At 40.5% G+C, this 26,971-nt stretch overlaps 1 protein-coding gene across 16 annotated transcripts in view; it reads left to right on the forward strand.

Annotated features, from left to right (window-relative positions):
* LOC100340453 (uncharacterized) overlaps positions 1–26,971 on the forward strand; it is a 90,837-nt gene that overhangs the window by 57,529 nt on the left and 6,337 nt on the right. For 4 of the 16 annotated variants that reach the window (XM_051838369.3, XM_070067832.2, XM_051838372.3 and 1 more), the window contains 4 exons: positions 1,180–1,224; positions 6,505–6,561; positions 22,493–22,619; positions 22,866–22,958. In XM_051838369.3, the coding sequence (XP_051694329.2) occupies positions 6,547–6,561; positions 22,493–22,619; positions 22,866–22,958 (235 nt within the window). In that variant the 5' untranslated portion in view covers positions 1,180–1,224; positions 6,505–6,546. Of the gene's footprint in view, positions 1–1,179; positions 1,225–4,138; positions 4,196–5,736; positions 5,865–6,504; positions 6,562–22,492; positions 22,620–22,865; positions 22,959–26,971 lie in introns of all 16 variants that reach the window. The other 12 variants (XM_089317164.1, XM_089317159.1, XM_089317161.1 and 9 more) reach the window with 6 other exon arrangements.

Consider the following 26,971-nt stretch of genomic DNA (forward strand, 5'->3'; position numbering starts at 1 on the left):
CCTGGCTGCTCTGCTTCTGATCCAGCTCCCTGCTAGTGTGCCTGGGAAAGCAGCACAGGATGGCCAAAGTACAAAGGCCCCCTGCACCTGTGTGGGAGACTCAGATGAAGTTCCTGGCTCTGACCTGGCCCAGTTCTGGCCATTGTGGCCATTTGGGGAGTGAACCAGTGGATGGAAGCACTCTCTCTATTTTTTTGTAAATCTGCCTTTCAATTTTTTTTTTTTTTTTTTGACAGGCAGAGTGGACAGTGAGAGAGAGAGACAGAGAGAAAGCTCTTCCTTTTTGCTGTTGGTTCACCCTCCAATGGCCGCCGCGGAAGGCGCACTGCGGCCGGCGCACAGCGCTGATCCGATGGCAGGAGCCAGGTGCTTATCCTGGTCTCCCATGGGGTGCAGAGCCCAAGGACTTGGGCCATCCTCCACTGCACTCCCTGGCCACAGCAGAGAGCTGGCCTGGAAGAGGGGCAACCGGGACAGAATCCGGCACCCTGATCGGGACTAGAACCCGGTGTGCTGGTGCCACAAGGTGGAGGATTATCCTATTGAGCCGCGGCGCCGGCCTCAAATACATTTTTTTTTTTTTTTTGACAGGCAGAGTGGACAATGAGAGAGAGAGACAGAGAGAAAGGTCTTCCTTTTGCCGTTGGTTCACCCTCCAATGGCCGCCGCGGCTGGCGCGCTGTGGCCGGTGCACCACGCTGATCCGATGGCAGGAGCCAGGAGCCAGGTGCTTTTCCTGGTCTCCCATGGGGTGCAGGGCCCAAGCACCTGGGCCATCCTCCACTGCACTCCCTGGCCACAGCAGAGGGCTGGCCTGGAAGAGGGGCAACCGGGACAGAATCCGGCGCCCCGACCGGGACTAGAACCCGGTGTGCCGGCGCCGCTAGGCGGAGGATTAGCCTAGTGAGCCGCGGCGCCGGCCCTCAAATACATTTTTAAAAAGGAACTGAGGTTCGCACATTTGCAGAGAATTAGAGAAGACTCATGTATATGGACTGAGCAAATCATATCTTAGGCATTGAGAAAACCAGTACTCAGCTGTAGGATAAGAATCAATACCCTCCTCCTACCCCTACTAAGCCCACATCAACCTTGACCATACCCATTTGGAGAAATTAGTAATAGCTATGGGAGCTTCCTGAAACCTTGGTGTTGACCTCTTTTTCTAAATTGTTGCAGAATCCAGCAAATGAAGGAAGAAAGCCAAATCCAACTCTCAAAACAGTAAGTGAAACATTGTTGGATATGATGGATTTCAGGAGTTCTAAATAAATAATTACCAGTGATTGGGACTTTTACATTTGTATAATGAGTTTGAAATGCACACACTTGAAAACTTATTATTTTACTCAAGTATATTCAATAGAATTTTTTTTAACTTTTATTTAATGAATATAAATTTCCAAAGTACAGCTTATGGATTACAATGGCTTCTCCCCCATAACGTCCCTCCTACCCGCAACCCTCCCCTTTCCTACTCCCTCTCCCCTTCCATTCACATCAAGATTCATTTTCGATTCTCTTTATATACAGAAGATCAGTTTAGCATACATTAAGTAAAGATTTCAACAGTTTGCTCCCACACAGAAACAAAGTGAAAAATACTGTTAGAGTACTCGTTATAGCATTAAATCTCAATGTACAGCACACTATGGACAAAGACCTACATGAGGAGTAAGTGCACAGTGACTCCTGTTGTTGACTTAACAAATTGACACTCTTGTTTTTGGCCTCAGTAATCACCCTAGGCTCTTGTCATGAGCTGCCAAGGCTATGGAAGCCCCCTGAGTTCACTGACTCTGATCATATTTAGACAAGGCCATGGTCAAAGTGGAAGTTCTCTCCTCCCTTCAGAGAAAGGTACCTCCTTCTTTGATGACCCATTCTTTCCACTGGGATCTCACTCACGGAGATCTTTCATTTAGGTTTTTTTTTTTTTTTTTTTTCCCCCCAGAGTGTCTTGGCTTTCCATGCCTGAAATACTCTCTGGGCATTTCAGCCGGATCCGCATGCCTTAAGGGCTGATTCTGAGGCCAGAGTGCTGTTTAGGACATCTGCCATTCTATGGGTCTGCTGTGTATCTCACTTCCCATGTTGGATCATTCTCTCCCTTTTTTATTCTATCAGCTAGTATTTGCAGACACTATTCTTGTTTATGTGATCCCTTTGGCTCTTAGTCCTATCATTATGATCAGTTGTGAACAGAAATTGATCACTGGGACTAGTGAGATGGCATTGGTACATGCCACCTTGATGGGATTGAATTGGAATCCCCTGGTATGTTTCTAGCTCTACCGTTTGAGGTAAGTCAGCTTGAGCATGTCCCGAATTGCACATCTCTTCCCTCTCTTATTCCCACTCTTATATTTAACAGCGATCACTTTTCAGTTAAGTCTTAATCGTAGACTATCATCCATGGCTCACAAAATTGTTTTAGCAGATGGCTCACAAATTGTTTTAGCAGATGAAGGAAAGCTTCTTTTTGAAGATTTAGTAATGAGTTACACTAGAAATATTAACTTCTTTTTTAAGTATCTTAAAGGAAAGTAGAGTCATTGTTACTTTCCTCATGCTTTCAGCAAGCTTCTGTAACACAATAGATATGTGTTCTATGGCAGCAATGTAAGTACAAAAATGAAAATAGTACAATTATCAAACACTTTTCCACCTTTGAATTTCTCCATTCCTAGCACATATCTTTCAAATGCTTCTTTGTCAAGCCAAGAACTCATCATCAAAATTGTACTTAGCATATGTGTGGAGATGAGTTATCATACATCATATTAAGTCTCCAGAGAACAGGGCCAAATACCCAGGAAATAGGCAAATTATTCTTCTTGTTTTCCAATGTGGGATGGAGAAGCTTGTAGGAAATGTAGCCTCCCTTCCCCATGACACCACAAGTACAGAACCAGAGGAAGAACCTTTTCACATTGCTTCTGAGCATGGGCCACTCTGCCCATTCCTGCCTTCCTCTTCCCAGAAATTCCAGGCTCCAGATCTCTCCTGATGCTTCCCCATGAGCTTTAAATGAGTTCTGTATCCTTGAAGTTTGATTCCAGTGAGATAGAAGAGTACTCCAAGCCACAGGGAGCAATGGGGAATGAGACACGTGTTCTCCACTTGGGACCAGAGACATTGAGGTATGAGCCAAAGACTTAAGTCTGTAGGGGAGGCCTCACTGGCATTGGACCCTCAGATCTGGGACAAAGAAAAGGAAAGCATAGACTGTGCTTCCATAAATTATTTTTGTTCAGAGGTGGATGCTCTGTCAGATGGCCAGTGAGCTCTTTCAGGTATGTAGAAGCAGCTGATTCCAGAAGCTCCAGAAATGTGGCTGGGCCAAGATTGCAGTACAACAAGATATATCTGCAAACTGTTTGAGCAGGAAGCTATCTGGTGTGAATCCAGTCACTGGATTTTGCTGTTACTGACTATATGACATGTTTTCTTCTGGTGGGAAAGGACATTTATATTACCAGTGAAATTTCCCAAATTCCCAGCAAAATAAATTTGAAGTGTGTTCAAGATTTTTTACTATATACATTTGCTTTGACGGGGTTTTGTATTATCTCCTCTGCAAGTAAATTTTCTGGCCCATTCCTATGGATAGCCTGCCCAGTATTCTTGTTTGAGTTTGTAGAAATTTATACAAATTCTTCCATGAGTGAAATTAGGATACTGGATGATGATCCTGTTTCCTTTCTAACAAAGCAGTTTATTCTGAATGAAGATTTGGGCTTCATGAATTTTAATTCATCTGAGTGAAAATACGCCTATGGCCCAGTGCTCTCTCCAGTGTGTCACAGTAGAGGTAAAGGAATACCAGAAAGGTGAAGACCCTAGCTTTGCATTCCCCAAGCAATCATTGAACCTACTGCCCAGAGTGATCCAGATTTGACTGATACTACTTTACCTCATCCATACATTGCCAAAGACTGGATAATGTTGGCAATTTTATGTGAATTTTGAGAAGGGAGATGTGATTGGGTTGAGAAAGATAGACAAGGGTTTAGGGAATTTTAATATTTTTGAAGGTATGGTCTGCAGTGGAAGAACAACTTATCATATGTGAAAATCTTCCTACATTGCTCCCAAACACGCTCTCATTACTTTATGCCACCTCCATTGTTTCCAGAATTGGAGCTCTTGGAACATTGGTCTGTAAACATATTTCACATCTGGAGCTATGCAGGTAATCCCTCTTTCCTGATGCTTCTTCCTGGTAGCACCAGGAGTACTGCCAGGACCTTTATGCCAGATAAGAAAGATGACACAAAGTGTATTATAGAAGATTAATCTGTTGACAGGTGTCAAATGATGAGTAGATGTCAGGCACCCTGTCTTTTGGAGTAGTATTCTCCATTTTACCATAGGTATTTCAAAGCTCATCTTTACTTTTGAGATACATTTTTAGGAAGTGAAGTCATTGTATTGGAAACATGATTTCAGAAGACTTTGCCTTGGACAGGACTAGCCTTTTTTCTTTATAATTTATTTCTTTAAAATTTTATTTAAGGTATACAAATTCCTTACATATAGATTCAGGAACATAGTGATACTTCTCAGCTTACCCTCTCTTCTGCCCATGTCCCCACCCTTCTTCCTCTTCCCTCTTCTTACCCCACTCTTAAGTTTCACAAAAATCTATTTTCAGTTTACTTTATACCCGTAAGATTAACCCTACACTAAATAAAGAGATCAACAAATAGTATGGGGGGAAAAAAACCCACTTTTTAGTGTTTTGTGCAAATCCAATACGCTTCTGGTGGAAGTTTTCCTCACTTGATACCATTTAACCATTCTTGACAATCATAAATGCTGTAGATGAATATGAGTCTATTTTAAATTATTTAAAATTTGAATGACACTTTTACTGGTAATTAGTTTGATAAATACAAATAAAACACAATACAGTTCGAAAATATATGTTGAAAATTTAAGACATAGTCTTAGGAACTTCATTCAGGCAATGTTGTTTTGTGTGGCAACACCTTTCTGACACCTTTCTTCCTGGCGGGCATATATCATGCTTATGAAAACTGTGACTGTGATGTTCTCTTGGCTCTATTTTGGATGGAATTAAATTCATTTTTGTTCACTCATCAATGTATATCAGCATTTGATGTATGAAAAATCCACAATAAATGTGTAGGTTTAAGATACAACTATTTTATTTCTAATTCTGAATCTGCATTTTGGAGTGGACTCAGCTGAAACACTTCTATGCTGGTGTTGCCTGATATCCCAGATAAGGGTCTTGGCATCTGGTAACATGATTGATGCTAGTGCACATAGGATTATTTTACTCTGTCTGGTGCTATTGACAGTTCATTTATTTGTATGAAAGGTAGAGCAAGAGGCAGGGGTGTGTGTGTGTGTGTGTGTGTGTGTGTGTGAGGGGGGAGAGAGAGAGAGAGTCTGCCACCTGCTGGTGCACTCTTGAAATGCCTGTAAGATCCAAGGTTAGGCCAGGCTGAAGCTAGGAAGCAGGAACTCCATGTGGGTCATCCATGTGGGTGGCAGGAACCCAAGTGTGTGTTCATCACCCTCTTCATCCAAGGCACATTTACAGAAAGTGTGGGAGTATGAAATAGCTTAGACAAAAACCAGGTGCTCTGGTATGGGATATAGTGTGTTCCAAGCAGCAGATTAACTTGCCACATTACAACATCCTTCCCTGCCATCTCTGGTTATTTGCTTTGGCTCTTGTTTTAGACCCTTTGTCTCCCACAGACAAGTACCAGGTTTCTTCACAAGATGACTGTCCGATAAGACAAACTCAACTAGACAAATGCTTTTCAAATAATATTGGTGTCATATATACTAATGTCCCAAGGGCTAAAGCATGTGAAAGGTCAAAGGTAAGAGTCATGGTGGGAAAGGGTTATATGAAGGCTTTAATTTGGGGAGGTATGTCATTTGGAATAATTTCTGGAAAGGTGTACTTCATTAAAGTATATTCTATCCATTTTTCCTGTACAGTTGTGGGCAAAGAAATTCAGGTTGCATGATGCATAATTTCTCCAGAATTTTAGATATGCAAAATCTGGAGATGTTCTATTGAAAACACTAAATGGAATCCTGTGTGGCATATCTGTATTAACAAGAAAATACTTAATACCACTGAAGTATTTTTCTGTAGTGCAGAAGCATGATCTTTCTTTGGTATGATATGATTCACATGAACAGTCATCCTTAAACTTATAAATTATTTCTTTGCAGTGATTTTTTTTTACAAAATAAGTAACATAAATATTATCATTAACTTAATGATAAGTTGTGTTTAATCTTTACCAATTAATAGAAATGTGGATGCTCTTTCCTGACCCTTCTCATGTGCTAAGCACTATTGCTGTAAAAGGAGGCTGACTGTTTGTTTTTCTATCTAGTGTGTCTGTGATTCTGTATTCACTTCTACCATGGTCATGCTTTGTGCAGTAAAATCCAGGAGCAAGCCAGACCAGTTCTTTCATAACTCCCTCCATTCACCTTCTCTTCCAGGTATAATTCTAGAGATCTCTACGTGCTTCCAAGACAAAGAAAATGAATTCATCTTCAGTAAGCTGTTTTGTTTATTTTTCTACTTGGTATTTATTGGTCATATAGATAATGTAGTGGACAGTGGTTTAGTACCAACCTGGAAATAAGCATTCAGCATTTAGCAGTGATAGGAGTCACGTAATGCTAAAAACATAATCAGCTGATTAGGGTTCTTTTGGAATTACTAAAATTGAGTGTGGTCCTCAGTAGTTTTGGAGAGGATGTACTGGATTCATGGATTTGACCAGGGGTTTGCAGGTTTCTAAACAACTTTCCAACATTTCTCTCAGCCAGGTTGGACTGGCAGACTTTTCAAATTTATGTCTTCAGATAAGTAATCACATTCTTCATTTGGACTTTATCCTATTTAAAATAGTATTGATTGGATTTTGAATAATTACAAATAACATATAGTAAAAACCAAAAACAGTTCTTTAGTCCTTGCCTTATATGGAATTTTTGCCACATTAAAAAAAAAAAAACAACTATATGTGAGTTAAAGATGCACAAACACACTCAGAGGTAGTTTAAGACAAATAAAGAGACAGAGCTCTCATCCACTGATTCCTCTCCTCAAATAGCTATAGCAGCCAGAGGTGGGCCATAGTTGAATCCACAAGCCAGGAATGTAGTCCTGTGTTGCTGTTGATTTCTCAACAATGTTGCAGTGGGTTCGTTTCTGAGAGGAGCAGCGTGGTGGGGGCAAGAGGTGCGGAGTCATCACACAGACCCCAGGAGTCGGGTGAAAGCAGGCTTGAGGCGAGCAGCCCACAGACTCGTTTATTTCAGTTGGTACAACATCTTATATAGCCAAGACCAGCCAATCTGGTCAAGGGGCGGTCTATGCCCCAACCAATCACAGCCTGTTGCCAGGCAGTTTCCAAAGCCATCCAATCACAGCCTGTTGACAGGCAGTTTCCAAAGCCATCCAATCACAGCCTGTTGACAGGCAGTTTCCAAAGCCATTCCTGAGTAACTGACGCTTGCTTGCCAGTGGCCACCTTGGCATGGCCTTCTCATTCCACCACAGTCCTGGCCTTCCACATGGGTGGCAGAAGACTAATTATTTGTGTCACACACTTCTTCCCAAGATCTGCATTACCAACAAGCTGGAATCAGGAGCCAGAGTGGGGAATGAAACCCAGGCTCTCTGAAATAGGCTTAGGCTACCTTAACTGACATAATAAACATAAAGCTAAAAGACTCTCCCTTTTAAACTTCTTTTCTCTGCCATATTTGAAACTATTGTACATGGTCTTCTTCTGAAAATTCTTTGTTTCTGTCATGACTTCACTGATGGTTTCTTGCATTCTACTTGGGTTTTCTATTTTATTCTCCTTAAGATTACCACTCCAAGTATCCCATGCACTCCAGTGTTCATCCTACCCTGCAATTCTCTTTGGCAGATTTGACGCTCTGTGGTCTGACATTCCTGTTTTCCTCCAGCTAGGGCTTTGACCCTAGGCTGTAACCAAGGGTGTACTCCCTTATGGATACATTTTGTAGCCATCCAAATGGCATCTCAAGCTCAAAGAGTCTAAAATGAAGGCCACGTTATTCATTCTTCCCTATACTTGTATAAGAGATTTCTGTCAGCTAGCCTTGACCCAGATCACCAACGTGGAAATTTTCCTGGACTCCTCCACTTTCATGTCTAATTTCATCTGGTGGGAAATCTTGTTTCTTCCATTTCTTTTTATTTTTTTAATATTTATTTCAAAGACAGAGATGGGGAGAGAGAGAGAGGAGGAGGAGGAGAGAGAGAGAGAGAGAAAGAGAGAGAGAGAATATGAATGAATGAGAATAAGAATGGGAATATGAATCTTCCATCTGCTTGTTCACTCCCTAAATTGCCACAGTGGTCAGAGCTGAACCAGACCAAAGCCAGGAGCCCAGAGATTCCTCTGGGTCTCCTACATGAGTGCAGGGGCCCAAGTACTTGGAGCATCTTCTGTTGTTTTCCCAGGCACATTTGCAGAGAGCTGGATCAGGTGGGGATCAGCTGGGACTTGAACTGGTACCCATATATGATGCCAGCATTGCAGGCAGAGGCTTTACCCACTACACGACAATACCATCCCTGGTTTTTCTTTTGTTCTTTAACCTTTATTCTTACGCCTACATGCACTGGATTAAAGGAGGAGGATCTGCCATTCATTAAAAACAGAATTATTTTTTATGAGAAGTGTCGCTCTGGAAGAGTGTATTTTCTCAGTGATGAGTTTTGGTCCATCTTAAGATGTAACAGGCTCAGCTATCAGTGGAAGAAAGCATTCAGGAGTTAGGGATGTGGGCGCTTGTTAACCAATGTCTAGAGAAAGATGCATTAAAGGAGAGAAGAAACATAATTTTTACCTGTTGAGCATTTAGGATAGTGGCTCTTTTGGGTGGGCCTTTGGCAAAAAGCTGAAGTTGCCACTTGGGATGCCCACATCTCATATTGTGCCTGGTTCAGTCCTGATACTTTGTTTCTAATCAGTTTCCCTGCAAATGTGCATCCTGGGAGGTGGCAGATGATAATTAGTCAGTCCCTGTAGCTCACATGGGAAACCCAATAGAGTTCCACACTTCTGGTTGTGGTCTGGCCCAGCTTTAACTAAAGTGGACATTTAGGAAGTGAACTGACAGATGGATTATGTTTATTTTTTTTTCCTTCTCTGTTTCTCCTTATTTCTCTTCCCTTCAAATAAAATGAAACTAATTAAATGGAACTTTTTTAGAGATTTATTTATTTGTTTGAAAGACAGAGTCACAGAGAGAGAGGAGACAGAGAGATATCTATCTGTGTCTACTCCTCAAATGACCAAACAGCCAGGGCTGAGCCAGGCTGAAGCCATGGACTTGGAACTCTATCCAGGCCTCCCACATGGGTGGCAGGGCCCCAAGGACAGACCATCTTCTGCTGCTTTCCCAGGCACATTAGCAGTGAGGTGACTCAGAAGCAGAGCAGCTGAGACTTGAACTGGTGCTCATATTGGATGCCGGCGTGACAGATCTACCCAATGAGGCACAATTGCTGACCCCAAATGATGATTTCTAAAAATATGCCTCTGGCTTCACCCAAATCCTATATTTGATTCTGTGAGTTTGAATCCTTAACTCTGCTTCTAGTTCCAGCTTCCTGCTAATACAGACTCTAGGAGGTAGCAGGTGGTGGTTCAAATACTGGGATCTCTGACTTCCACATAGGGACCCATGTTGAATCCCAGGCACCTGGCTTCAGCACTTGGCTTCAATGGTCCTGGCTGTTGTGGGCGTTTAGGGAGTGAACAAACTGGTAGATATTTTTTCTGTCCCTGTCTCTCTGTGTGTGCCTATCAAATAAAAGTAAGTAAATAATTTTAAAAATAATTGTACCTTTTGCTTACATACATGTACATGATTCTATCTGTAGTTTGCACTAATGCAGTTATGTTTCTAGCCCAAAAACAACTTGCCACATTTTCAAGCTACTTTCATTTTATTCTCTTATTTCATGTAGCCACTTCAAGTGAATACTGAAAACTAGATGTATGTATGCATCAATCACAGCAGTGACTGTAATGAGCCTCTGACTACTGTCGGTTTTTTTAAAAAAGCATCTCATTCTGATAAAATCCATGAACAAACATTTGACATTTTCAGTGTACATCTAGGTGGGGTTAAGCATACTCAGATTCCTTTGGACCCATCAGAGCATCCATCTGGAGAATTTTTTTTTTTTAATTTGACAAGTAGAGTTATAGACAGTGAGAGAGACAGAGAGAAAGGTCTTCCTTCCATTGGTTCACCCCCAAAATAGCCACCACGGCTGGCGCGCTGTGCTGATCCGAAGGCAGGAGCCAGGTGCTTCTTCCTGGTCTCCCATGTGGGTGCAGGGGCCCAAGCACTTGGGCCATCCTCCACTGCCCTCCCGGGCCACAGCAGAGAGCTGGACTGGAAGAGGGGCAGCCAGGACTAGAACCCGGCACCCATATGGGATGCCGGTGCCACAGGCAGAGGATTAACCAAGTGAGCTGTGGCTCCGGCCTCATCATCTGGGGAATTCTTAATCTCTCTCAGGTGGAACTTTGTGTGCACCAAATAGTAAGTCCCTATTTCCCCCAACACAGACCCTGACAGTCTTTATGAAATTATCTTCTCTATCAAATTCTTATAAGTAGAATCACACAATATTTGTCCTCCTGTTAATGGTGTATTTCATGGAACATTATGTCTTTAAGGTTCATCCATGTTGTAGTGTTTGTCAAAATCTTTTATTTTGAGCTTGACATTACTTCATTGTATGCTGCTACAATTTGAAGATTTTGGGGGGATAATTCCCAAATTGAGTTATTAAGAGAAAGGAAATTTTCTCTGACTCTGGTGCATAGAGATAAAGCTTTTGGGAGGTGAGGTGAATAGAATTAGATGAGGTCATCAGGACAGATCACTCGGAACTGATTGATTACCAGTGACTTTAAAAGAAGGTGGAGAGGGGCTCCCATTGTGCTGTAATGGATTAAGCCACCGCCTGCAATGCCGGCATCCCATATCGGGTTGGTTCGAGTCCTGGTTGCTCCACTTATAATCCAGTTCCTTGCTAATGCACTTGGGAAAGCAGCAGAGGATGGCCCAGGTCCATGGGCCCCTGTGCCTACATCGGAGACATGGAAGAAGCGCTTGGCTCCTGGCTTTGGCCTGGGCCAGCCCTGGCTAATGCAGTCATTTGGGGAGTGGGCCAGTGGATAGAAAATCTTTCTCTCTCTCTCTGTGCAACTCTGCCTTTCAAATATATAGATATTATCAAATAAAAAAGAAGAAGAAGATGTTGAGAGACCAAGATGTTTGGGTGTTCTTTATTATTGGTGTGTTACTCTCTGCACTGCCTCTCAGTTCTGCTACTGAAAAAGCCATCACCACATGCAGCCCTTCAGTATTGTTTTCCATATTGGTTCTAGTATTTTACATTCACACCAGCAATGCATTAGATTTTTAGTTTTTCCAGCCTTACTACTGCTTATTTTTTTAAAAGATTTATTTTATTTATTTGAATGAGTTACAGAGAGAGGTAGAACCAGAGAGAGAAAGAGGTCTTCCATCCTCTGGTTCACTCCCCAAATGACTGCAATGGCCAGAGCTGAGCTGATCCAAAGGAAGGAGCCAGGAGCTTCCTCCAGGTCTCCAATGCAGGTGCAGGGGCCCAAGGACTTGGGCCATCCTCCACAGGCCACAGCAGAGAGCTGGATTGGAAGTGGAGCAGCTGGGGCTAGAACTGAGGGCCAAATGTGATGCCAGTGCTGCAGACTGGGGCCTTAACCCTCTGTGCCAAAGCACTGGCCCCCCAGTACTTATTTTGATAAAGGACATTGCAGTGGATGTAAAGTGGCATTTTATTGTGGTTGTCACTTGCATTTACCTAAACATTAAATAATGTTGAGGATCTTTTCATGTGCTAATCAGCTACTTATACATCCTTTTTCATAGAAATGTATGTTTAGAGCTTTATTTTATTCATTTAAAGGCAGAGTTACAGAGTCAGAGGGAGAGACAGAAAGAAAAGGAGAGGTCTTCTATCTCCTGATTATCTCCCCAGATGACTGTAATGACTCAGGCAGGGCCAGATCTAAGCCAGGAACCCGGCATTCTATCTGGGTCTCCCGTTTTAGTGAAAGGGGCCCAAATACTCAGACCATCATCTGCTGCTTTCTCAGACATTAGCAGGGGCCAGGATTAGAAATGGTGCAGCTGAGATTAAAACTGGCTTTCATATAGGGTGCTGCCTCACTTGCTACACCACAAAGCTAGCCCCAGAAATGTCTTTTTTTTAGATTTCCTTATATATTTGAAAGTTAGAGCAACACACACACACACACACACACACATACACAGAGATGAGAGACAGATACAGAAAAAGACAGATACTGATCTTCCATCTGCTGCTTCACTCCCCAGATAGCTACTAAAGCAAGATCTGAAGCAGGCTCAAATCAGGAGCCAGGAACTTCATTCTGGTCTCCCGCATGGGTGGCAGAGGCCCAAGTATGTGGTCTATCTTCTGTTGCCTTTCTAGGTGTATTAGCAGGAAGCTGGATCAGAAGAACTGTGGCTAGCACTTGAAATGTCACCGCAATATGGGATTGCTGGAAAACTGGCATGGCAAGCCAAACTTAATTCACTGTGCTGCAATGTCACATCCTTAGAAATGTCTTTAAATCGTTGCTGATTTTTAACTCGGCTTTTATTGGTTTGAGTTGTAGAATTTTCATATTTACCACATAGTCACAGTATTCTCATATTCTGAAATGTAGTGTTAATCTGTCATTCTGCCTTTCAAACAAATATTTTTTATAAACAAGAATATCAGTCAAAAAGGATGATGCCCATGACATAGGAAGTATACTCTAGAGTTGGAACAGAGCAATTTAAAATCTGAATATTGAAACTCTCATTTGATGGTTGGCTCCAAGTCTCACACAAAGGGTGTTTTCTGGGGGCAGTTGTTGTGCTACAGCAGATTAAGCCACCTCTTGGAATACGTGCTTCCTATATTGGAGTCCCATAGTGCTTCTGATCCAGCTTCCTCCCTGGGAGACCGACAGTAATGGGTCAATTAGTTGGATCCCTGACACCCATGTGGGAAGACAAGATGTTCTGGGCTTCAGGATTTGGTCTGGCCCATGCCAACTTATTAAAGGCATTTGGGGGAGTGATCCAGTGGATGGAAGTTCTCTCTTACTCAGTCTCTGTTACTCTGCCTTTCAAATAAATAAAAATTTTAAAATAAGTATATTTTATTAGAAGACAGTGTGTTGAGTGCTTAAATATGTCCCTAATTTCCTGCCAACAACTTTCCCCCAACCAAATTTGGAATGAATAATGGCAGGAGGCTTATTAGGGCTTTTTGTCATTTCATTTCAGTTTTACTTTTGTGTCTTAGGACTCTACTTTTGATTACAAATGCTTATAAATCAATGTCAGTTACAGAGAAAATAGATGCTGTAATTAACATTTTAGTATTTATCTACACATGGCATATAAATGTGTATCCACAGTGTACATGCCAGATTACTATTAACTAAACTCCATACTTTGTTCAGATTTCTTGGGGTTTTTTCCTAATGCCATTTTCCTCTTCTAGCATATCACCTCAGCTCTGACAGTACATTTATCAGTTTCTTAAGTTGTCTTTGTTTTTGCAACTTTTACATTTTGAAATCTGCTGGTATTTTGCAAAATATCTCTGTTTTCTCATATGCTATATATTGTCAATGTTAATTTAATGTTGAATGATTTGCAAATATTTTCTTCCACGAAATGCGTTGCCTTTTTCACTCTGTTGAGAATGTCTTTTGATATACAAAGTTTTAGGTTTTTTTTTTTTTTTTTAAAGATTTATTTATTTATTTGAAAGAGTTACACAGAGAGAGGAAAGGCAGAGAGAGAGAAAGCAAGCGAGAGAGGTCTTCCATCCCATGGTTCACTCTCCAGTTGACCGCAATGGCCGGAGCTGTGCTGATCCGAAGCCAGGAGTTTCTTCTGGGTCTCTCATGCGGGTGCAGGGGCCCAAGGACTTGGGCCATCTTGTACTGCTTTCCCAGGCCATAGCAGAGAGCTGGATCGGAAGTGGAGCAGCTGGGACTAGAACTGGTGCCCATATGGGATGCCAGCACTTCAGGCCAGAGTGTTAACCCATTGTGTCACAGCGCCGCGCCCCCCCCCCCCCCCCTTTTAAAGATTTATTTACTTAAAAGAGTTACACAGAGAAGGAGATGGAGGGGAGAGAGAGAGGGAGAGGGAGACAGAGAGAGGGAGAAGGAGGGGGAGGGAGGGAGGGAGGGAGGGAGGGAGAGGTGTCTTCCATCAGCTGCTTCACTCCCCAATTGGCCGCAATGGCTGGAACTGTGCCAATCCTAAGCCAGGAGCCAGGAGTTTCTTCTGGGTCTCCCACATGGGTGCAGGGACCCAAGGACTTGGGCCATCTTGTTCTGCTTTCCCAGGCCATAGCAAAGAGCTGGATGGGAAGTGGAGCAGCCGGGACTTGAACTTGAACTGGTGCCCATATGGGTTGCCAACACTGAAGGCAGCGGCTTTACCCATTACGCCACAGTGCCAGCCCCTTGAAAGTTTTAGTTTTTTATAGTTCCTCTTTTTTTCCTTTTGTTGCCCATGCAATATAAAGGTTATTTCAAATAAGTTAATTTCAACCCAATGTTATCATTTCTCTCCTATTTATTCTTAACACTTCAAATTCTTAGCTATAGCTTTAAATAATCACGAAATATGAGAATAAAATAAAGAATATAAGAATAAAATTTGAGAGGTAGAGTTACAGTGAGAGGGAGAGAAAGAGAGAAAGGCTATTTGGGGAGTGAACCAGTGGTTGGAAGACCTTTCTCCACAATGGCTAGAGCTGCGCTGATCCAAAGCCAGGAGCCAGGAGCTTATTTTGGGTCTCCCACGCAGGTGCAGGGGCCTAAGCACTTGGGCCATCATCTATGGCTTTCCCAGGCCATAGTAGAGAGCTGGATCGGAAGAGGAGCAGCTGAGACTAGAACTGGTGCCCATATGAGATGCTGGTACTGCAGGCAGAGCATTAAGCTACTGTGCCACAGGGCTGGCCCCATTACTTTATTTTTAATTACTGAGTACCTTTCTGAATTTTATTTTCTGATTTATTTCTAATTTATTCCCTGGGTTTAGGGAGAACACTCTAAGATTTTGGTCTTAAGTCTTATGTCTCAGCATCTCTCTTGTCTTGGTGAGTGTTCCAGATTGGTCCATAAATATGTTAGGTCAACATACTCTCATTCATTCATGAGTATATTTATTTTTTACATTTTTTTTTTGATGACTAAAAGAGGAGTGTTAGTTATCCAGCATATTTATAAATTTTAAAAAAATGTTTTCTTTAATTCTGTTGATTGTATGTCTGTTTATTTATTTATTTATTTTGACAGGCAGAGTTAGAGAGACAAAGAAAAAGGTCTTCTTTTTCCGTTGGTTCACCCCCCCATGTGGCCACTAGGGCCGGCATGCTGCGCTGATCTGAAACCAGGAGCCAGGTGCTTCCTCCTGATCTCCCATGCAGGTGCAGGGCCCAAGCATTTGGGCCATCCTCCACTGCACTCCCGGGCCACAGCAGAGAGCTGGACTGGAAGAGGAGCAACCAGGACAGAACCGGCTGCCCAACCTGGACTAGAACCCAGGGTGCCAGCGCTGCAGGCGGAGGATTAGCCTATTGAGCCGCGGCACTGGCCCAATTATATGTTTCTGAGGCTTTGTTTTTAGAAACATTAACATTTATAATTGGTACATCACACTGATCTATGATCTGTTTATTATAAAAAATCTATATCTCTGATTATACATTTTTATTGAAGATTATTTTGTTATCTGCTAAATAATATATCCATTTGTTTTTCATGGTCAGTGTTTAGATAGTACATGCCTTTTAAATTGCTTGTTTATTTATTTATTTGGAAGAGAGAGAGAGGCAGAGAGAGACAGTGATGGAGAGATCCCATTTACTGGTTGACTTTCCAAATACTACAGTAGCCAAGAATGTGCTGGACTTAAGTCAGCAGACAGAAAATCAATTACAAGAGCCATCACTGATGCCTCCCAGGGTCTGTAGTAGCAGAACAGTGTTAGGTGCAAAGGTATATAGCAAACTGAGATATTTCATACATGATGCAGGTATCTTAACCACTAGGCTGTATATCTAGGTCTGCATAGTATATCTGTTTCCATCCTTTCACTTTTTTGTCTTTCTAGCTCAAGAGTGAAACTTGTAGATAGCATACTAAACCATCTTGTTCTTTTACAAAATATGACAACCTTTGCCTTAATTATTAGTTCATTTACATTTAAACTACTTTCTGATATGATTGAAATTATGTCTGCCATTTGCTACTTATTTTCTGTTTGTCTTGTCTGATTTGGTCTTGTTTCTTAATACTTTTCTGTTGGCTCATGAAATATTTTCAATTTTTTTAAATTTAAGTTACATAAGTTTCATGTATTTTATATACAGATTTAGGAACATAGAGATACTCCCCACCCTACCCTCCAACCTGCCCACTTGCCAACCCCTTCTTCCTCCCTCTCCCATTCCCAATCTTGATTTATATAAAGATGTATTTTCAGTTTATTTAATGATCATAAAGTGAACCCGACACTAAGTAAAAGAGTTCAACAAAGAGTTCAATGCTGTTCCTTAATGGAAGAGACAAGGGCTATAAACAATAATCAAATCTCAAAATGTCCATTTTACACCAATACATTACATTTTAGATACTCTATTAGTTACCTCAGATCATGGAAAACATGTAGTATTTTGGGACTGGCTTATTTCACTAAGTATAGTGTTTTCCAGTTGCATCTATTTTGTTGAAAATGACAGAATTTCATTATTTTTTACCACAGCATAATATTCCATAGTGTATATATACCATAATTTCTTTATCTATGCAGTCTTCAGCTGATGGACCTCAGCACTGATTCCATATCTTAACTATTGTGAATTGAGCTACAATAAACATGAGGATGCAGATAACTTTCATATGCTGATTTCATTTCCCTTGGGTAGGTCCTCAGAAGTGGGATGTCATATGGTAGGTCTATATTCAGATTTCTGTGGTATCTCCATACTATCTTGCATTTGTTTATATTCTCACCAACAGTGGGTTAGGGAACCATTTTTCCCCACATCCTCAACAGCATTTGTTGTTTATTGATTTCTGTAAGAAAGCCATTCTAACTAGGGTGAGGTGAAACCTCATTGTGGTCTGGATTTGCATTTCCCTGATGGCTACTGATGCTGAGCATTTTTTTCCATGTGTCTGTTGCCCACTTGGATTTCCTGTTTTGATAATGGTTTTTCAAGTCCTTTGCCCATTTCTTAAATAGGTTGTTTTGTTGTTGAGTTTCTTGAGCTCTTTATAGATTCTGGATATTAGTCCTTTGTTGCATAGTTTGCAAATATTTTCCCCCATGTGTAAGTTGTCTCTTTATTTTGCTGAGTGTTTATTTTGCAGTGCAGAAGCTTCTCAATTTGATATAATTTGTCCATTTTTGCTTTGATTGCCTGTGGTTCTGATGTATTTTCCAAGAATTCTTTGCATATGCCAATGTCTTGCAGTATTTCCCCACGTTCTCTAATAATATGATGGTATTGGGTTGTAGATTTAGGTCATTGATCCATTTTTAGTTGTTTTTAGTGAAAGGTGTAGGGTAGGGGTCTTATTTCATACTTGTGCATTTGGAGACCTAGTTTACCCAGAACCATTTGTTGAAGAGACTTTCCTTGCTCCAGGGATTGATTTTAGCTCCTTTGTCAAAGATAAGTTGGTTGTAGATGCATGGATTAATTTCTGGAATTTCTGTATTGTCCCAATGGCCTACACATCTGCTTTTTTGCTGTTCTGATTAAAACTGCCCTAAAGTATTTCATGAAATCTGGTATTTGATACCCATGGCTTTGTTTTTGTTGTATAATAATATTCCTTTAGTTATTTGGGGTCTCCTGAGTTTTCATATTTAGTATTTTTTTCTATATCTGAGAAGAATGTCCTTAGTATTTTGATTGATATCACTTTGAATCTGTAAATTTCTTTCAGTAGTATGGACATTTTGATGCTCTTAATTCTTTGAATCCATGAACGTAAAAGATTTTTCTATTTTTTGTGTCTTCTTTTCTTTCTTTTCTTTCTTTTTTTCTTTATTTTTTTGACAGAATGGACAGTGAGAAGAGAGAGAGAGACAGAGAGAAAAGTCTTCCTTTTTTCATTGGTTCACCCCTCAATGGCTGCTGCGGCTGGTGCGCTTTGGCCAGCGCATTGCACTGATCCAAAGCCAGGAGCCAGGTGCTTCCTCCTGGTCTCCCATGCAAGTGCAGGGCCCAAGGACCTGGGGCATCCTCCACTGCACTCCCGGGCCACAGCAGAGAGCTGGACTGGAAGAGGAGCAACCGGGAGAGAACCGGTGCCCCAACCTGGACTAGAACCTGGGGTGCCAGCGCCACAGGCGGAGGATTAGCCTATTGAGCTGCGGCACTGGCTTCTTTTATTTCTTTCTTTAATGTTTTGTAATTTTCATTGTAGAAGTCTTTGATGTCTTTGATTAAGTTTATTCCAAGGTATTTAATTTTTTGTAGTTATTGTAAATGGCATTGATCTTAGAAGTTCTTTCTCATTGTCTTTAAATTCAAAGGCTATTGATTCTTGTGTGTTGATTTTATATTTTGCCACTTAACCAAACTCTTTTGTGAGTTCCAGTATTCTCTTAGTGGAGTCCTTTAAATCCCCTATATATACAATCATGTCATCTACAAATTCAGATAGTTTCACTTCCTCCTTTCCAGTTTGTCTCCCTTTGATTTATTTTTCTTGCCTAATGACTCTAGCTAGAACTTCCAGTATTATATTAAATAGCAATGGTGAGAGTAGGCCCTGTTGTCTGGTTGCAGATTTTAGTGGGAATGCTTCCAACTTTTCCCCATTCAGTAGGTTGCTGGCCATGGGTTTCTCATAAATTGCCTTATTGGTGTTATGGAATGTTCCTTCTATACCCAATTTGTTTAAGGTTTTTATCATGAAAGGATGTTGTATTTTATGAAAGGCTTTCTTTGCATTTATTGAGATAATCATATGGTTTTTGTTCTATAGTTTGCTAATGTGATATATCACATTGATTGATTTACAAACGTTGAAACATCTTTGCATACCAGGGATAAATCCTACTGGGTCTGGGTGAATGATCATTCTGATGTGCTTTTGGAATTGATTGGCTAGTATTTTGTTGAGGATTTTTGCACCTATGTTCATCTGGGATATTGGTTATTCTCTTTTTCTGTTCTATCTTTTACAGGTTTAGAAATGAAGATGATGCTGGGAAGGAGTTTGGCAGGATCCCTCTCTTTCACTTGTTTTGAATAGCTTGAGAAGAATTGGAGTTAGTTCTTTAAATGTCTGGTAGAATTCATCAGTAAAGCATCCATTCCTGCCCTTTTCTTTGTTGGGAAATTCAATCTCTGTCTTGATTATTTGTCTGTTTAGGTTCTGTATGTCTTCATGGCTCAATTTAGGTAGGTTGTATGTCCAGAAATCTATCCTTTCTTCCAGGTTTCCTGAATTGTTGGCATACAGTTCTTTGTAGTAATTCCTGGTGATTCTTCTTATTTGTGTGGTATCTGTTGTTATATTTCCATTTTCATCTCTAATTTTATCGATTTAGGTCTTCTTCCTATTTGGTTAGTTGGTCCAATGGTGTATTTATTTTATTTATTTTTTCAAAAAAACAACTCTGCATTTCACAGGTCTTTTTTGTTTCAAATTTGTTACTTTTTCTCTAATTATTTCTTTTCTCCTAGTTTTAGGTTTAGTTTGCTGTTGCTTTTCTATGTCCTTGAAATTCATTGTTAACTCATTTATTTGCTGTCTTTACAATTTCTTGATGTAGGCACCAGTTGTTATAAATTCCCTCTAAATACTGCTTTCACTGTATCCCTTAAGTTTTTATATATTGTACGATTGTCTTCATTCATTTCTAGAAATTTTTTGTTTTCTCTTTGAATTCTTCCTTGACCCACTGTTTATTCAGGAGCATGTTTTTAAGTCTGCATGTGTTTGTTATCCTGAGATTCTTGAGTTGTTGATTTCCATTTTTTTTTAATTTACTGCTCCTTGCTTTAAGGCCTAGTATGTGATATAATCGAGTAAGTTCCATTCACTGGTGAAAAGAATGTTTATCTGCAACTGTGGGGTGAAAAGTTCTGTAGATATCCATTAGGTCCTTTTGGTTTATAGTATCAATTAACTGTTGTTTTCTCGCTCATTTTTTGCCTGATTCATCTGTCCATTGCTGAAAGTTGAGTATTGTAGTCCCCCAATACTATTATATTGGAGTCTAGGTCTCCCTTTAGATCTATTAACATTTCTTTCAAATAGTCAGGTACTCTATAATTGGGTGCATATACATTTATTATAGTTGTATCTTCCAGTCGAATTGATCCCTTAATCATTACATAGTTCCCTTCTTTATCTCTTTTAGCAGTTTTTATGTTAAAGTCTATTTAGTCTGATATTAGGATCGCAATGCCTGCTCTTTTTTTGGTTTCTGTTAGCACGGAATATCTTTGTCAATTCTTTCACTTTCAATCTACATGCATCTTTGTTGGTAAGATGTGTTTCTTGTAGGCAGCAAATAGATGGGTCTTCTTTGTTAATTCATTCAGCCAGTATGTATCTTTTAACTAGAGAGTTGAGGCCATTTACATTCAAGGGATTATTGATTAGTAATGAGTTGGTCCTTCCATTTTTTGATAAATATTCCTGTTTATTTTGGATTTCTTTGTATTTTTACTGGGAGATTTTCTGCCTTCACATTCTTTCATAATGATGACCATGTTGTGTGTTTCTGTGTTTAGCATATCCTTAAGTATCTTTTGCAAGGCTGGATATATGGTGATAAATTCTTTCAATTTAAGTTTGTTATGGGAGCTCTTTATTTCACCTTTATTCATAAATATGAGCTTTGCAGGGGAGGATTTGATCAGCTATTGGTGTAATCTCACGCTCACCTCTCCTCTAAGGAAACCAATACCTGGGTGCCAGCCTCAATGTGTACAATATTCATCTGAGCTGCCACAAGAATCACACAAAAGATTTATGTAGTCCTCAATGTGAGCACAGATCCTGCATCAATGACACTGCCCAGTCAATTAGGGAGACATGAGTGTGTGGAGCTGCACACAACTGCCCAGAGACCCAGCCACACCCTGCGCCGTACCACACAGCCATAGTGTTTCTACAGTCTCATCATACAAGGTTCCCACAGTCACTGGGCACCAAGGATCCACTCTTCCCTGCCAGTCTGTCCTGTCAGCAGAGAGACAGAAACACTCCCAGAGCCAGTCACTTATAGGTTTTTCACCCAGGCAACCTAAGCCTCAAAGAGGGGACCTCACAGTCCTATGTAGCTGCCCAGCCCCCTGCCAATTCTCCCAACCAGGCTCAGTTGTCTCCTGGTTGCTGGGTGCATGGATACAAGCTGGTACAGCTGTGACATGTGTCCAAAATGGCACCCACCCTCTTTCAGGTAGTTAAAAGATGCCATTGTTAGGTGGAGAGGGAGAGAGAAGCAAGCCCCATTTTCCCCTGTAGCTTGGTAGGTACACTGTGGCCCAAGTGCTCTAAGATGGACATATGCCAGACTCCCCCTACAGCTATATCACCAGTGGCTTGGGTTATTGCAGTCTGGTCTCACCTCACTCTCTAAAGCTGGTGCTGAGGCTCTCAGCTGCAGGGGGTCCTGTGTTGTGTCCATGTTTATGCTGCACATCCACACCATCCCTCTAACCTCTAACTTTCACAGTTTCCACTGTAATTTTCTCCCTTACTCTTCCCTGAGATTCCACTCCACTTTTTATTTTTTAAAGATTTTTATTTATTTATTTGACAGGTAGAGTTACAGTGAGAGAGACAGAGAGAAAGGTCTTCCTTCCATTGGTTCACTCCCCAAATGGCTGCTACGGCCTGTGCTGCACCAATCCGTAGCCAGGAGCCAGGTGCTTCTTCCTGGTCTCCTATGCAGGTGCATACAAGGGCTATGCAGGTGCACTTGGGCTATCCTCCACTGCCCTCCCGGGCCACAGCAGAAAGCTGGACTGGAACAGGAGCAACCGGGACTAGAACCCGGTGCCCATATGGGATGCCAGTGCCACAGGTGGAGGATAACCTAGTGTGCCACCGCGCCAGCCCCTCCACTCCACTTTTTAAACTGTCTTTCCCTAGATAGAACAGTAAACTCCCTCCCTATTCCACTGTCTTAGAATCACCCCCTCCCCCAGATTTTGCTTTCTGTTGCCATATAGATTACACTGTTAGCTGCATCTTATGTAAGAGGGACGTAAGACTCACAGAAGAGTGTGCCCCAGTTCTTTCAGCTTTGTGGTAGATCTGATCTGTTGAGGAGAAATGTGATCTTACAGGTGTTGGTGTCATTTGAAGACCTGGCTGTGGACTTCACCTGGGAGGAGTGGCAGGACCTGAGCCATGCTCAGAGAATCCTGTACAAGGATGTGATGCTGGAGACCTACAGCAGCCTGCTGTCCTTGGGTGAGTGAAAGTCCCCTAACATGCCCAACTGGAGTGTTTTCTTTCCATTTGACTATTAAATGAGCACTTAATAAAGTTTAATGCTGGATGAGTACTGGATTTGATTCCATGAAGAATCTGCATATCTTCCATCTAGGAAAGAATTTAAATCAGAACTTCTGTTTCAGAATTCTTGACCAAGATTTTTTCCTTCTTCAAAACATCTAAATTAGTGGTTTGACAAAGTCTTACGTTTCCTATTAACAGGGTACTGTATTACGAAACCTGACTTGATCTTCAAGTTGGAACAAGGAGAAGAGCCATGGATAGTTCAAGAATGCCTAAACCCAAACTTAAAAGGTCAGTCAGCACATACATGGTATGGAGACTATGCCAAAAGGAATGCAGTGAATTTTCACTAGAACTGTTCACACAGTTTATTATCTGAAGTGCCACTCTTGGTGACAGCTTGATTTCAGGCAGCAGACATAGGCTTTCTACAAATTCTGGGAAATGCTCTCATGTGTGTATCTCTCCACCTCTTCTTTGGCTCTTGATGAATATATGCTTTCATTTTTTAAAAATCCAATCCCTTTCTGACTCTACTAACACTTTTTTCTTGCTTAAATATACCCTAAAGTCTAATTTTCTTTCTTTACTTTAATTCCCTGATTTTCCTCAGGAATTTTTTCATGTATTTATTAATTCCTTCCATTCTTGTTTTTCTCATTTTTTTTATGGTCAACAGATTTCATGTATTTAATATATGCAGATTTAGGAGCATAGTGATATTTCCTACTACCCTAAGCTCCCTCCTGTGCATGCTTCCTCTTCTTTCCTTTCTTCCTTAAATTTTTATAATGATCTACTTTCTGTTTATTATATACTCACAAGGTTAATCCTACGCTGAGCTAATAATTAACAAATAGTTAAAAAAAATTCCTCAACAGTAGAGACAAGGGCTATAAATAATCATCAGATCTCAGAATGTCAATTTCACTCCTGTACATTACATTTTTGATATTCTTTTAGTTACCACAGATCAGAGAAAACACGTGGTATTTGCCTTTTGGGGACTGGCTTATTTCAACTAATATAATGTTTTCTAGTTGCATCCAATTTGTTGCAAACAACAGGATTTCATTCTTATTTATTGCTGAGTAGTATTCCATATTATATATACAGAGAGCATAATTTATTTTTCCATTCATCAGTTGATGGATATCTGAGTTAATTCCATATCTTAGCTATTGTGAACTGAGCTGCAATAAGCATGGGTTTATAGGTAACTCTTTCATAGGCTGATTCCTGGGTCGTATGATTGATCTATTTTCTACTTTCTGAGGTATCTCTATACTGTCTTGCATAATGGCTGTACTCATTTACATTCCTACCAGTAGTAATTAGGGTACCTTTTGCACCATGTCCTCACCAGCATTTATTGTTTGTTGATTTCTGTATGAGAGCCATTGTGGTTTATATTTGTATTTCTCTGATGGTTAGTGATCTTGAATATTTTTTCACGTGTCTGTTGGCTATTTGTATTTCCTATTTTGAGAAGTGCCTGTTCAAGTCCTTTGCCCATTTCTTTTTTTTAGAAATCTTTTATTTCATAAATATAAATTTCATAGGTACGTATTTTGGATTATAGTGATTCTTCCCCCCATACTTACCCTCCCATCCCCACTCCTGTCCCATCTCCTCCCTCTCCCACCCATTCTTCATTAAGATTCATTTTTAATTATATACAGAAGAACAACTCTATACTAAGTAAAGATTTCAACAGATTGCACCCACACAGACACAGAAAGTATAAAGTACTGTTTGAAGACTAGTTTTACCGTTAATGCACATAGTACAACTCATTAAGGACAGAGGTCATACATGTGGAGTAAGTGCACAGTGACTCCTGTTGTTGATGTAACAATTGACACTCTTTTATGACATCAGTAGTCACCCGAGTCTCTTGTCATGTGCTGCCAAGGCTATGGAAGCCTTTTGAGTTCATGTTATTTAGACCTTATTTAAACAAGGCCATAATCAAAGTGGAAGTTCTCTCCTCCCTTCAAAGATAGGTACCTCCTTCTTTGATGGCCCTTTCTTTCCACTGGGATCTCACTCACAGAGATCTTTCATGTAGGTCATGTTTTGCCACAGTATCTTGGCTTTTCATGCCTGAAATGCTCTCATGGGCTTTTTAGCCAGATCAGAATGCTTTAAGGGCTGATTCTGAAGCCAGAATGCTGTTTAGTTGTCCATTTCTCAACTGGATTGTTTCTTTTGTTGTTGTTGGGTTTCTTGAGCTCTTTATAGACTCTGCTTATTAATCCTTTATAAGTTTCATAGCTTGTAGATATTTTCTCTCATTCTGTTGGTTGTGTCTTCACTTTGCTGAATGTTTTCCTCTGCAATACAGAAAGTTCTTAGCTTGATGTAACACATTTGTTTATATTTCCTTTGATTCCCTATTCTGTTTTTTTTTTCCCCAAGAAGTTTTTCCCTTGCCAATGTTTTGCAAAGTTTCCCCAATATTTTCCTGTAGTACTTTCATGTTGTCAGGTTGTACATTCAGATCCTTGATACATTTTGAGTTGATTATTTTATAAGATGTAAAGTAGGGGTCTTGTTTCATATTTCTGCACATGAAGATCCAATTTTCCCAGCACCATTTGTAGGAGAGAATGCCCTTTCTCCAGGGATTGATTTTAGATTTTTTTGTCAAAGATTAGCTGGTTGGACATGAGTAGATTGGTTTCTGGAGTTTCTATGCTGTTCCATTGCTCTACATGTCTTATCTTTGTGCTAGTACCAGACTGTTTTGATTATAACTGCCCTGTATGTCTTGAAATCTGATATTGTGATGCCTCCAGCTTTATTTTTGGTGTGTAAGATTGCTTTAGTTACTTGAGGATTCTTGTGTTTCAAAATGAATTTTAGTATCATTTTCTCTAGAACTGAGAAGAATGTCATTGGCATTTTGATTTGTTGAATCTATAAATTGAAACTAAACTAAAATTGAATCTATAAATTTGTTGAATCTATAAATCTATAAATTATTGAATCTATAAATTGCTTTCAATAGTATGGACAGTCTGATGATACTGATTCTTCCAATCTGTGAACATGGAAGATTTTTCCACTTTTTGTATCTTCTTCTAGGTTCTGTAGATATCAGTTAGGTTCATTTGGTCTATTATGTAGATTAGCTCTGTTATTTTTTTTATGATTTCCTGACCTATTGAACTGTTCATTGTTGAAAATGAGGTGGGCTGGTGCCATGGCTCACTTGGCTAATCTGCCACCTGCGGCGCTGGCACCCTGGGTTCTAGTCTCTGTCGGGGCACCGGATTCTGTCCTGGTTGCTCCTCTTCCAGTCCAGCTCTCTGCTGTGGTCTGGGAAGGCAGTGGAGGATGGCCTAAGTGCTTGGGCACTGCACCTGCATGGGAGACCAGGAGGAAGCACCTGGCTCCTGGCTTTGGATCAGCGCAGTGCGCCAACCGCAACACACTGGCTGTGGTGGCCATTTAGGGGGGTAAACCAATGGAAAAAGGAAGACCTTTCTCTCTGTCTCTCTCTCTCTCTCACTGTCCACTCTGCCTGTCCAAAAAAAAAAAAAAAAAAAAGGTGTTAAGTCCCCCATTACTATTGTACTGGAGTCTGTGTCTCCCTTTAGATCCGTTAACATTTGTTTTAAATAGCCAGGTGCTCTGACATTGGGTGCATATACATTTATTATAGTCACATCTTTTTAAATTGATACCTTAAGCATTGCATAATGTCCTTCTTTGTCTATTTTAACAGTGTTTGTATTAGTCCATTTCACCTGATATTAGGGTGGTTATACCTACTTTCTTTTCTTTCTGTTAGCTTGGAATATCTTTCTCCATCTTTTAATTTGGTGAGATGTGGTTTTTTTTTTTAGTCAGCAAATAGATGGGTCTCTTTTGTTAATCCATTCATCCAGTCTATATCTTGTAATTGGAGATTTTAGGCCATTTATATTCAAGTTTATGATTGATAGGTAATGATTTGGCTCTGCTGTTTTTACATAAATACTCCCATTTTCTGCTGTGGATTTGCTTTGTATTTTTGCTGGGAGATTTTCTGCCTTCACATTCTTTCATAGTGTTGGCCATACTTTGTGTTTCTGTGTGTAGCATATCCTTCAGCATCTTTTATAAGGCTGGATTAGAGGTGACAAATTCTTTCAATTTCTTTTTGTTATGGAAGGTCTTTATTTCACCTTCATTCATAAAGGAGAGCTTTGCAGGGTACAGTGTTCTGGGTTGACTTTTTTCTCTTAAGACTTGAACTATATCTTGCCATTGTCTTTTAGCCTGTAGGGTTTCAGGTGAGCAGTCAGATGTTAATC

This window comes from Oryctolagus cuniculus, chromosome 17 (genome assembly GCF_051225735.1).
Source record: "Oryctolagus cuniculus isolate XC-2025 breed Fujian yellow rabbit chromosome 17, ASM5122573v1, whole genome shotgun sequence".
Lineage (NCBI taxonomy): Eukaryota > Metazoa > Chordata > Mammalia > Lagomorpha > Leporidae > Oryctolagus > Oryctolagus cuniculus.